The 13,225-nt window shown below is 39.2% G+C and overlaps 1 protein-coding gene across 1 annotated transcript in view; it reads left to right on the forward strand.

Annotated features, from left to right (window-relative positions):
* Positions 1-336: 336 nt before the first annotated feature.
* Positions 337-13,225, forward strand: part of LOC102520157 (40S ribosomal protein S2-like) — a 133,283-nt gene continuing 120,394 nt past the window's right edge. The window contains exons 1-2 of the mRNA XM_032467889.1: positions 337-439; positions 921-1,139. Coding sequence (XP_032323780.1) covers positions 337-439; positions 921-1,139 — 322 coding nt within the window. The remainder of the gene's footprint in view (positions 440-920; positions 1,140-13,225) is intronic.

Raw genomic sequence — 13,225 nt, forward strand, 5'->3', positions numbered from 1 at the left:
GCAGCGTGTCAGAAGAATTCAGCTCTTCTAATTTGCTTTTTTTTTCCCCGACTGAAACAAATGAATGCCTTCCTTGTGAGTGCTTTGAATCTTGCCAGTCGAAGAAATTTATGAAAAGAATATACACGCACGTAGGTGCTATGTATCTAAACGTCTGTGTGTCGTAACATCTCCCATGACGTCGTGTCCCTGGGTGCTGGATTTGGCATAGATGGTTCAAGACTGAGAGGTGGAGGTCCAGAAGGTACCCCCCCCCCCCGGCCTTTATCTTTCTCTAATTTACTTTGAGTGAATTCACTGAGAATGAAAAAGAATACATTTCTAGCTTTTAGGATTATGAAGGCGCCCGAATCTTGTAGACTTTTATCAAGGCGCATCCTTCCACCCCAGCGCTTGACTCCGCACGTTCTGAGCAGCCGCCAGCGCCGCCGGGAGAGAGGCGGGTCTTCGGAAGCATCAGCAGTTCAGGAAAACCGCTGTTTTGTTTGATTCCGTTTTCCACCCTGGGCAAGTCCCGCCTTTCCCGAAGACTTCCCTGGTTATCTTTTTGTTTGTCTGTTTGTTTGTTTCGAATCAAAGGTAGGCTGAAGGGAAAATAGTATTTGCTGAGTTAAAATAACTTGCGTCGCCACACCCGCACCTCCAATAAAACGGTCATCGTACCCCAAGATGGTCAGAGTCTGCGCCCCCCAGGCCCTCGCCCTGACCCACGCACAAGCGTCGTCTGCACCCCAGCAACTACTGGTTAGGGAATCTGAAAAAGAGACGTTTTTCTAAACAGCGTGCTTTGGGACACTTCCTGGAAATACTGATCGGGGAAAGGGCAGGAGGGACTAATGAATTTCAATCCATATGGTCTGCTAACGAGGGTCTCGCAAAGGCTGGAACACCTATCAATTAACCCGCACAATATCTTAAAGCCAGTGCCTCGCTCGACGTGGATGACGCCCACCCTGCTCGCTGCCTATCCGGAAAGAGTAATGTCATTGCTGGTTTTGCACGTGCCGGGGCGGGGGGCGGGGGGGGGGTCTCTGCTGATTCCCTAGATGACAAAGGTGCAGCCAAGGGCTTCCTCGCTCCCGCTTTGGCAGCAAGAAAGCTGCCCCTGCGGATGATGGGGTCCTTCCCCCTTCCTGCAGGTAACTGTCAGTCAGGCGGGGCGTGAGGTATGATAATTCCATCTGTGCCATTCGGATTGTCAGCTGCATTGTTCTGCTCAGTGTGCCGTGGATGGTGAAAAACAGCCAGGACGGATGATTTTAAGTAATTGCTCTGACAGAGACTGATGACTACAGTAACAACAGTCAGTGAGAGTTTGGGAGTAGCCTCGGCATATGGTCTGCGCTTGACGTGGGAAGGAGAGTGGGGGAGAGCAAGGAGAAAGCTTTATAATTTTACAGATTGCTTTATGTTTTATAATGACTGAGTTTTCTTTGCCTTCACTTGATTTGGAAAAATATCACCAACAGAAGCCTGGGGGAAAAAAATCTAAATATTGTTAGAGATAAAGGAATTCAAAGGACATATTTAACTGCTATTAAGATAAACTAGAAAACGGTTAGGATTTGTAAGGCCGATAATTATTCATTGCCACAGCATTTATTGTTCTGTGTTTTGGGGTTTGTTTTCAACTTTGTGCATCCAGTGAACACCCTTTGTGGAATCCTGGCCGTTCGCTGATTGCACAAACTTTTGCATTCATTTTGGAAGATGAACTGTTAACACTGGTGGCTTCCCACTCCAAAATAGTCTGATATTTCATTCATGAGAAATACCTTAGCAAAACAAATTATTCAATGTATATACCTTTTACAAAGTACTGTATGTCTAATATTTTATGTAGTAAGATAGAGATTGATCTGGTTTTGTTTAATAGAGAGAAAATTTCACACACACAAATATATATATTTGCCTTAAACAAAATCAAAAAGAGAGATCTATTTACTCTGTAGCTCCACATAGAGAAACAAAGCAACTAATTGGTTTCATTCCAGTGAGGTTTTTAATTTTTACACCATTCTTATTTTTAGGATTTTTTAAACAATACCCAAGAAGTGGCACATAAGATTATATGCAGTGCAATGAACTAGAAAGCTTCTTCAAGAATAATTGAAATTATAGTGATTTTTTTAAACAAATGGTAATATGCTCAATAAAATAATTCAATACCAGATAAATAGGGAAGTCTTTGGAATAAAAATTAGGGTAATAATTTAACACTGTGCAAAGTAAGTATGATAAAGTACGTCTGAAGGACATTAATTACTTATACGTGTGCGAGCTATTGTTGGGCACATAATGGCTGATGCATTTGCCAGCAGCCTCACCGCTCCCAGGATTTTAACTCATTACTTTGTAAAGCTCTTCTGTGATACCTTGAGGGAAAACGGTGCTATTTTTAAACCGACGCCTGTTTAATATTAACTAGAGTTACGCAAAATAATTTTCACCAATTATGACTTAAACAAAGGAAGGTGATGGACTAACTACTATTGTCTGATATGTTTGAGACTAGCTCGTGTTCAAGAAGTTCCAATAAGGTTATGAGTATCACTCATTTCCAAAGGAGAAAATGGACCCCTTGGTCAGACAGGGCTTTAGAAGCTATTTCCATGTACTAAGAAGTCTGTGAGTCTAGGGAAGTTAAGAAAAATAGAGAGCTTTTTTTTTTTCCTCCCTCCCCAGTGATTTGGGTCATGACCGGGCTATGAAGAAATGCAAGTCACATTGCAAGTTGACCTTCCAGCCATTGCAAATCATCCATACTAAATAAAATTCTCTGCTGGGAAAACTGGCAATTTTTCAGAAACACTAAGGCAATCGGTTCTAAATAGCACAGTTACTTAGGATTTTTGATTCTGAAAATCACTCTTCTTAAATATTCTTTTCATCCTCCAAATACATCCAGGCTTCAAAGAGCTGACTGCTTACACATTTAGTTGAATAAGCAAATTGGTCATAATTAATCCAAATGAAATATCTTCCTTTACGACTCCTTGAAAATCTTTCAGGTGTAGTATAGTCCTGAGATTTATTTTTAGTCAAATGGAAATTCTCTTAATGAACTATGGACTAAACATATTCATAAAAGGATAACACTTTATGAACTTGCTGAATCTAAAACCCGGTATTTCGCCCTGGACATTAGAGTCAGTTGGGGGAGTCCAATTTCATGATTCATTTTTCAAATGGTACGAAGAGTGTTCACATTTTGAAAAGTGTTTCTAATGTTTTCTCAGAAATCACTATTTTCTTACACCTGAACAAACTGATAACTGTGTTGCTTGCCTAATCCTGGTAGGAATTTAGATTTGAAATGCCTGGATTAAATAATGTCCAAAGTCCTTTTATATAAATTTCTTTTATCTAAACTTCCCATGTTGGGATAAGGGCAGAGAAAAAGACTAATTTGAGGAAACTTGTAGCACCCTTGGGAACCTCTGATTCTGAGTTAGCTGCATTTAATCTCCTTGGAGGACCTTGAATACATATACAAATTTGCAGAAGTAGTGAAGAATTTAAATCCTTCCATATTCTTTAATTTTTTTTAATTCAGCCTCCCCAATGCCCCCAGTTATCTAGTTCATTATAATCCACATCCAAACCAGTAGGTTTTGAAGGTCAAGTTATAGCTCAGTGGGAGAGCACATGCCTAGCATCCATGAGGTCCTGGGTTCAACCCCCAAGTGCCTCCATTAAATAAACAAATAAACCTAATTACCTTGCCCCCAAAACATAAAACAAACAAACAGGCTTTAAACAACAGCAATGTGTTATTTCTTATGGTTCTTTGGACCCAGGCTTGAAGCGGGCCTTGGCCAGTTGATTCTTCTGCTTTATCTGCCATTGACTGAGGTCACTACTCAGCCAGTGTGGCTGCCACTGGGCTGAACTGAACTCCCAGTATGGCGTCACCCACGTGTCTGGCATTCAGCGCTCCTTCACCCAGACTTTCACTCGTTCTTCTCTCTTCTCTCTTTTCTCCTCTCTTGTCTCTCTCTGCACGTGATCTTCCCTCATTCAATAGTCTTACCCAACTCTGTATGGCTTGGTGGCGGAATTCCCCAGTAAGAAGTTGCCAGTCTTCTTAAAGGTTAGCCCCAGAACTGGCACCCTGTCACTTCTGTTACATTTGTTGACCAAAGCAAGTCTGAAAGCCATCCCTGCTTCAAGGGGAGGAGACACAGACTCTACCCCAATGGGAAGTGGGGAGGGTTTCATGGCAGCCATATTTAGAAATGATCTCCACAGCTTCTAAGACATCATTCATCTATTTGAGCAAGATGAGAAGATACTTCAGTCACAGAAAAAAATCATTGATTTCCTTAATTTTATTAGTTATCCTCATAGAGGATGGAGGACTGAAAAAATATTTGCTGTGTATAGTAAACTTCTGGTCCACCTATACACACCTGTCTATAGTTTTTAATTTTTGTTTTTATTCTCAACTTGACAAGACTTTTTTTTTTTTTAAGGTAAAGCAAAATAATCTCTTAAGAGCCACTTCTGACAGTTGTTCCCAGGTAAGCTCACTGAAACCAGGCTTACTGACTTACTGTTCTGAAAAATACGTTTAGCTTTGAATTTTGGAAAGGTTGCGCTGTATCTCTAGGCAGATGAAGAGCTGGCTCCAAGGGTTTTTTCCTTTTGGCTTTTTGCAAAATCAGCTTTCAAAGACTCTTTATGTGAAATGCGTTATTCTTTAAAACTGTTCATTGTGGAGACTGACGAGACCAGAGTCCATTTGTTTTATAAAAGCATATTCAGCCTTACTCTGCTCTCCTTATTTCTCGAAAATACAAAGATTTAAAAGTTATTATTCCAGGTTTGGGTTTTCGAGTAGAGTCTCAGAGCCTCTTATGCAGGTTAGGTTCAACATGATTTCTAAATATATTCATAAATAAATGATTTGTTAAAAGATCTGAAAACATTTGGGGTGCTTCCCCAAAAGAAAGAAGCCATGTAACAGAATATTCTTTGGCACTAAACAGATTTGGGTTTAAAATCCTGCTTTTACCGCTGACAAGGTTATATGGCCTTTACTCACTTTTAGAATGAAAATATTCTGAATATTCTACAACCCTGGGTTATAGGAAGGATTAAAAGATGTTATATGTGAAATTCTTAGCTCGGTCTTGGGACATGGAACTCAGTGGCATAGTAGTTTTTGATACTAAAAGCTTTCAAGTCAAGACTTTTTCACTAGAAGAGATGTGTTTATAACCACTAATCTTCCAAAATGCTCCTTGAAAGGGGGGTACTATGGTCAAATATATAGAGGAAATAAAATATTATAATTAAGAGAATTACTCTTAATTCTCTCACAGAGAACCGTAATATAAATTAAACTCTCCAAACTATGTTATGTAAAATTAAGAAATATCCTTAAATTATTTAATTTAGTACTTCCCAAGTTTTAGCAAAATCTAAATGCGTAATAGTTAAACTGAATCAGGAGACTGAAAATTAATCAACTACCATATAGTCTATGCACTTTGAGGTCTGTTTTTCTTTTTTTTCCTCAGAAGAGCAAATAACAGTTCCATTTGGGAGCATGCAATAAACTTACTCTTACACTAAGTAACCAATAAATACTTTAGATATTATAAGGGGTTCATGACAATTTAGGGTCATTATTAAGAATGTTGTGTTAACTTAGACTAAAAGACTACCATGCTTTAGTAGTTAATGTCTATGCATATCTGAGATAAGATAGGTAAATATAGATATTGAAATATATACATATTTTTAAATCTCTGTGGTAAGCTCAGCCTTCTTAGTATGTCTGCTTTATAATTTCCTTCCTCAGCTGTTTCCTGGTATTACTGAAATTTAAGGAAAGAGACAAGACTTCCAGAAGAATCAAAGGATCAGTCTTGTTTAATCAATAACCTCCATTTTATACTCAAAATGAATTCTATAAACTCTGCCCAGAGCGTAGTTGCCGAACCCACAGAACAAAATGCTAATTTTTTGTGACTACTGTTTTCCTTAATTTTGTATTCTCTTCCCCACCCCTTATTCACTAAGTCATAAACCCAAAGGCACAAATGCTCTATATTCTGACATAAATCACAGTATCTGTTGGTAGCAGTGGCTCCGTGGAACTGAATGGGTAAATGGATAGATGAGTAGCCGAGTGGATGGCGAACGATGGAAAGAGGAAAGGGAAAGAGAGACAAAGAAAGGAAGGAAGGAGACGAGGAGGGAGGAAGGACAGGTAGGAGAGGTTCATGACTGTTTGGAAGAAATCATCAGAAATCTACACAAAATTAACCAGATGTCCTTTTAAGTCAAGAACCAAATAACACACTCTGTGATACAAACTGATATGCATGAAGACAACACCTAGAGAAGGAATATGTACCCCCAAAATTGTTCACTTACTTATCTCATTAGAAATGAGCTCTTCGCTAGTAGGGATCAGGGTCAGAACCTAGTACCTGGTGCAAAGTTAGGGATTCTTTATATGTCTAAATGGATAGCATCATTGTGTATATATAATAAAATATATGGTTTCATCTGGAAAAGATTTGTCAAGCTATCAAAAAAGAAAAGGAAATATTCTGAACACACTTTATGTATTCCCCATGTTCAGGTGTCCATTGAAGCTCTGTTATGTTGGTTTCCCGTCCATCTTTTCCTGGATGGAGCAGTGTCATAATGAGCAGCGTCCTTTATGAGCCCCAGACACTGTGACGTTTTCCCTCTAGAGCCAACAAACTTTTCTGTCTGTCTGACAGAAGACATCAGTTTTAAGGAAATATTTGGGTGAAACCTTTCATCCAAGGAATCAATTTAGCCGCGTGGAAATAGCTACCCACCAATGCATGCATCAATTTATTCTTTTTGGAGACGTTTGTCTAACACAGGTTAAATCAGAATAAGCCAATGAGGAAGCATGTAAATTTGAATGACAAACAGAATACACCTCTCATTTTGTGGATGTTTTTCCATAAGAATAATATTTTTTTCAAAAAAGATTTTAAAAACCCTGCACTCTCCACTTTTACAGAAAGAAGACTACAGCTACCTCACAAACTTCATGCACTCATTTTGTCATATTTTATGTGAGATAAATTAAAGCAAGGTGAAAATTAAATACTAAGAGTTCGAGAGCATGAAAGGGGAAATAATGGGGGGATATGGTTTCCTTCCTCCTTGGAGTTCTTTTAGAAAAATTACTTTTCCAGAAATGGAAGCACTGTCTCCCTAAGAGAACAGGATGCTTAATAATACTTTTAAAATACTATAATTTAGCTAAAATAGAGAAGCAAAGGGGAAATGATCGAAAACTTCTCCATGGGGCAAAAGGGAGACAGAGGAACAGGAAAATCACACAGTCTACTAGTTACAAGTTAAGTCCTCTCAGCTGATTTATTTTACCTTTATTTCTTGTTTTGTTTTGTTCAAGTAACCTATTTAAAAAAGCATCCATGCATAGATTGCCCCTATTATTAATAGTAAACGTACATTTCAACCTGTCAAGTTTTTTCTAGCTCCACTTTTGCAAGGTTTCTTTCTTTTTTTTTTTTTTTTAAGGAAAAAAATTTTAAAAAGCAAAGGCATTTCCTAGGGCACATGCTGCCAGACACCCAGCATTTATCTTATCTCAGTTGATGACTTTCCTTTTATCCTGAAATGATTTGACAATGACTCTATGATTTCCTGTACAAATTACCCTTTGAAAGTGGCGGTGGCGCTTGGCAGCGCTCTTCACTTAATTACTGAGTGGATTATGAGCACACGGCTCCCCCCTCTTCATTTCTTTATATCTTCTAGATTGCGTTGACAGTTTCCTTTCACTGCCTGCTTTAACTCACTGAATACTAAACATTATGCAGATTGCAGCTGAGAAGTACACAGGCTACTCCGAACCCCTAGTCTGCACCAAACCTTTTTGATGGAGAGTAATTTACAGGTCAGAAATCAATAGTGTGTCTGCAAAGTGCCTTTGCGGGTTTTCTTAATTTAGATTGGGCTGGGTAGCGGGGAGCACTGATGTTCAAGAGTGAATATTCCTCCGCAATCTTTCTGAAAAACAATTCGTTTTGTTTCTTCCTTTATTATCCTCTGTCTTTGAACAGACTGAGATCTTCTATTCTCCTTAGACTCAGTACACTACCTAACTGGGCTGGAAAGGGTTAAAGAGTCCCTGTTTTGAGAAATGGTAAGTTTCACTCTTTATCTGTCCCTGAAGTCAGGGGGCTGATAAGCTGACCTCCTCCTCCGCGTGTGCAAGGAGTTATTCATTGTTTGCCAGGGCAAGACAAATGCAAATGATAAATTGCAAAGATGTCTTCCGCACTTTCAGAAGGAACCTTCTCTTCTGTCTTGGCTCCCATCTTTTGGCAAAAATGTGCACATATGTCGGGCATTCTCCATCCAGATCTTTATCTTTTTTTTTTTTTTTTTTCCTTCCTTGAACTGCATTCTAAAGCATCTTCCACGTTTCCCAGGGTATACTAGGGACATGAATCCCTTCCTATTTCAGCCTTATGGTGTAGCTTCGTTTTAGGGGGTGTTTTTTGTTTGTTTGTTTGTTTCCTCTTCTGGAGAAGAGAACACAATACCGTACATGAGTGATTTCAGGACTTGGTGGAAGTGACACCAAAGCAATAGGAGTCAGCGCGGGTGGGGGAACAGCTGGGTGCTGACAGAGTCATCTCCGCTCCAGGACTATCAGCCACCAGCTTTATTCTTCTACTGCTACATCTGCCATGAAATTTGGGTCTTCCAGGTGGCAGCCCAACATGCTGTCCAGTGCTATCAGGCCATTTAAATGCTTTGAGCTAATGCTGCATATCCATTTTCTAAACAAGTTAGCAGATACCATATGCAGCAATTAAAGTTTTATTGAGTGGTGCCTGCTTACCATACTGAATTTGGATTGGCTACCATCTGTCTCAAAGCCTGTGGTACCATCCCTGTTGCTTGAGAGAGCATTTGTAGGGAGAGAAGATTTTTCTCAACTTCTGAAGAAGCTGCTCACATTAGTTTTTTGGTTTTTTCTTTTTAACATGCAAGCCCACAGAAGTGGAATTGGTACCAATGAAAAATACCAGACAATTAGAAGCTGGGACTGAATGCGTGTTTTTAAGTGGTACAGGCCACCACACCAAAATCACAGAATCTTGTAGCTTCCAGTCTGGCCATTTTTAATATCTAGATCTTTCTGAATACAGTATTTTTCGGAGATACCTGTTCTGAGCAGCCCAATGAACCAAAATTAGGACTAAGCGGAGGACATGAAAATGGTTTTACATTTGTAAGAATTAAGGCAATCGTTCTGATTTTCTAGGAGAATTTTACCTGGAACCAAAGGGGAAAAAGTAAAACATACATTTTACATTTTACTCACTCTATTGGTAAATCTCTGTGGGGACAAAACTGTTTAAGATCAATCAGAGCTGAACAAAGGGTTTCAAGAAAGCGTTTATTAAAATTTAAGCGGCCCTTAAATCTAAGTGAGCTATGATGGTTTGCTAATTAATACGTTGTTAATGCTTGACATTTCCTCGGATGTATTTGTCTCTGTGCCTTTGACCTTCATAAATGCTGAGGTGGAAAAACATAGGATAGTGAAATTCAAAACCGCTTCAGAATTCTAAAACAACTACCTGAGTATTAGTGTAGTCTAACGCACGAAGGCCTGGAGCTCAGCTCCATTGACAAACTCTCGATTACATGGACCTGGGTTGTTGTGGTTTGATATTTCCATGGGTATTTTTTTTCTCCATGGGAAAAAAATGGATAGATTGCAGCCTGTTGATTCTAACTTGAGAATTTCTGAGCTGAGTCTTTGACTCTTTAAAATGCATAGCTGATAAGTGAAAAGAGAAATAGCTATAGATTTTATTCTGTTTTTTTTTTTTTAACATCATATGGTGATTATTCATGAGGGCATTCTCACTATCTGAGTGGTGACCTGATCCCGGTGAGCGATGTCAGATAGCATGAGTAATAAGTTCAGAGCATCGTAGGCTTAAGGCTCATCTCCTTAGAGGAAATGTGATGTGTTTGGACAGAAACACTGTGATTCAGAAGACCTGTTTGCTCGCCTCAGAATGACTGTTCACTAGCTAGGAAAATAATCAGTCTCTTTTGAGTTCTCTGTCCTGTTCTGCTACATGGAGCACAAAATCCATGTCCACTTCCTTGGGTTGTTGTGAAATTTTAGAGAATCTATAAGATCTCTATAAATAATCATTGAAATATGAAATGAAAATGCTGGTTTTCAAATTGTTAAGTGCTGTCACAAACCCTACCCACCCTTCAGCTGAAGGTCAAATGTCATGTCTTTAAATATCAAGACCCCTCCATCATGAGCTCAACAAGTAGTATGTTTGTATCTGTCTAAAGACGTTCTTCCCTCTTTCTTGTAATCTCAGAGGGAAAAGCCACAAAACCCTCTAACGCGATGTGTGTGGTCCACGGAACTGAGGCATCAGTGTCACATGGGAACTTTTTGGAAATTCAGCATTTCAACTCTGTCCCAGACCTACTATATTAGATCTGCGTTTAACAAGATCACCAAGTGAGTTGTCTCAGTATTAAAGCTTGAGATACACTGCTCTTATAATATTTCTGATTCTCAGGGAATTCTGCATTTTTTTTGAATTAGGATATTTGCTGTATGAAGATCTTGTGAGACTTTAAAGATTACTAGCACAATCTCATCATTTCAAGAGTAAAAGAAAACAAATCCAAACTAGGATTCATAGAAATTGTGATTTGCATAGGAGTAAATGTTTGGTTAATTTCTTCCTTTATTCATTCAGCAATTACTGAGCACCTACTGTGTACCACACTCTGTAGGAGGCATGGAGGATTCTATTTAGGATAAAACAGTGTCAGAGGGCTTGCAGTCCAGTGAGGGCAGATGAGAGCGTTCCCACTCCTGTCAGGTTTTCCTTCAGTCGTGCCACAGGATGCTCTTTATGGGGTGTCTGAGGCGGCCTGGTAGCTAATCTCCACCTTTGTCTTACATTTCTTCCAGACCCCTATATATATATATATATATATCTCCACTATTATGACATTGGAAAATCTCTGCCTCATGGATTTGGAGAAATCAAATATCATATTTTGATTACTCGTATATAAGAGAAAAATGGCTCATTGGCCAGTATTGTATTCTAGTCCTGGTATGGATACATCTCATAGTACGCTCTTTTCATCCATTCTCCAACTCATGCCCATCCTAACTTAGAATTAATATTTTTATCATAGAACAACAATAGTAACTAACATATTGAGGCCTCGTCATATGCCAGGCATGAGTCTCAGCCTGTGTTATCTCACTGAACCACCACACCTATTCTGTGAGTCAGACATACCCGTTTTACGGATGAGCTAACTGAGGCACTGAAAAATCAAGTTAAAAAATGGTAGCGATGCATTGAAACCCTGAGCATTCTGACTTTAGAAGCCTATCATTGTATATAAAACCTTAAGGAAATTATTGTACCTTATGGAATGATTTCCAACAGGTTAGTTTGCCTCTAATTAAGGATTCCATTCTTTCTGTCCTGAAACTGTCAGATTTCCCACTGATGACAATGGGAGTCCTAGATGCTTTAGTCCCAAGTAGCTCTTTCAAAAGAATTAAGCAAACTGATGAAGATCTTAAGCTTAATTAAAGTACTTTCATTTTCCTGACTGAAAGGTCAGTAGAAGGAAAGAGGTACTGCAGTTTCAATTACTTATTGACTGTGTAGTGTTCTTCCTTCATGAACAGTAATCCTTTAATTTTTATAACTATAAATATCTTGTAATAATTTTCTTTATCACACAGGATTGGATGAATGCCCATGTTCCTCCCTTGCATTTTCGCTGTAATGCTTTCTAGAGTATGTGCTTCTCGCCTTTCCTGTTGCAGATTCTCATCATCAGGCCATCTATCTCTAAGTGGTCTACATGTCTGTTTAGATCTCAGTAGCCAATTAGACTTTCACGTAGCAGCTTGGTCATCCAAGGTAAAGGGCGACTCTAACATCAGTCTAAGAGTTTCTGGCAACCATCTCTTTGCTCATTACTGCTTCATTTTGACAATTGGACTTGGATGCTATGTGGACAGAAGCCAAGTCCACGGAAGAGCAAATGATCTGACTTCAGTGAGTTACAGATCAAAGTGCCTTCTTCCGTGTGTTGTCAGTGTGGGAGAATGTACTCGCCACTTGGTTTCTGCTCTAGTTTCAAAACTGCTTGTATTGTTTGCTCCACTCCTTCCTGCTCCATCTCTCTGAGTATTAGTACCCCTAGATTGGAACAGTTCAGAAATTACATTAAATAACTTAGTACAAGTGCTCTAACCAAGTTTTATAATGCTGAAAATATTAATGGAAAATAAAGCCTAAAGTTTCTCCACACCTTCATTTGTCATATTTGTCATGAGCTGAGGGAGTTAAATACTACATGCTCTTTTGTGAAGGTCTCCCAACATTAAAACATGCAAAGAACGTATTCAGTACACATTGTCCATTTGAAATAGACACATTTCTAGAACCTCACTATCGTACTGCTCACTCTACTGAAAAATTCCTTTAAAGCCTAGACCAGTTCCAGGAGGACCGTGCAATTAAACACCAAAAGGTCTCCTTACCAGGTACTTGTACCAAAAGTAGTCTCATGTCACACACCCCAAGGTCATGTTGTACATACAGGCTCCAGGCAATCCCTTTCATTGAGCTGAAGATACGGGTCTGTAACCAGAAGTCATTTCCACCCCTTGGCCACTGCTTACAGGGTTTGCCATTGATTGCAACTTTGCCCTTGGCTCTACAGATAGCTGTGTTCTGATCCTTTGTTGCCAGCTTGATTTGCGGCTACCCAGATCTCTCAACAAGGCACGGATGTACTGCATTGCCTCAAAATCTTCTCTGGAGAATTTCTATTCACCTAGATGCAATCTCACAGTCCTTCAACAATAATTTACTAAGCACATGCTCTAAGACATACCAGAACACTCGTGATCAAAATCCTCCAGCAATCCTCCTATTCACTAAAATATATTATTAGAACTCAGTATTAGAGGTTCTCTAGTAACCACCTTTTTTCTAGTTGTGATTACAATTTCTTCCTGCCTCCAGCTCTCCCATCCTCCATCAGTATGAGTGACTTACTCTCTGTAAGTAATAATAAAACAGAAACAGGTAAGACCTGAGCCTGACAGGGTGTATTGGTGGCTCACTCACACTAACTAGCAAGGCTGGGAAGTGTCTAT

This window comes from Camelus ferus, chromosome 25, assembly GCF_009834535.1.
Source record: "Camelus ferus isolate YT-003-E chromosome 25, BCGSAC_Cfer_1.0, whole genome shotgun sequence".
Lineage (NCBI taxonomy): Eukaryota > Metazoa > Chordata > Mammalia > Artiodactyla > Camelidae > Camelus > Camelus ferus.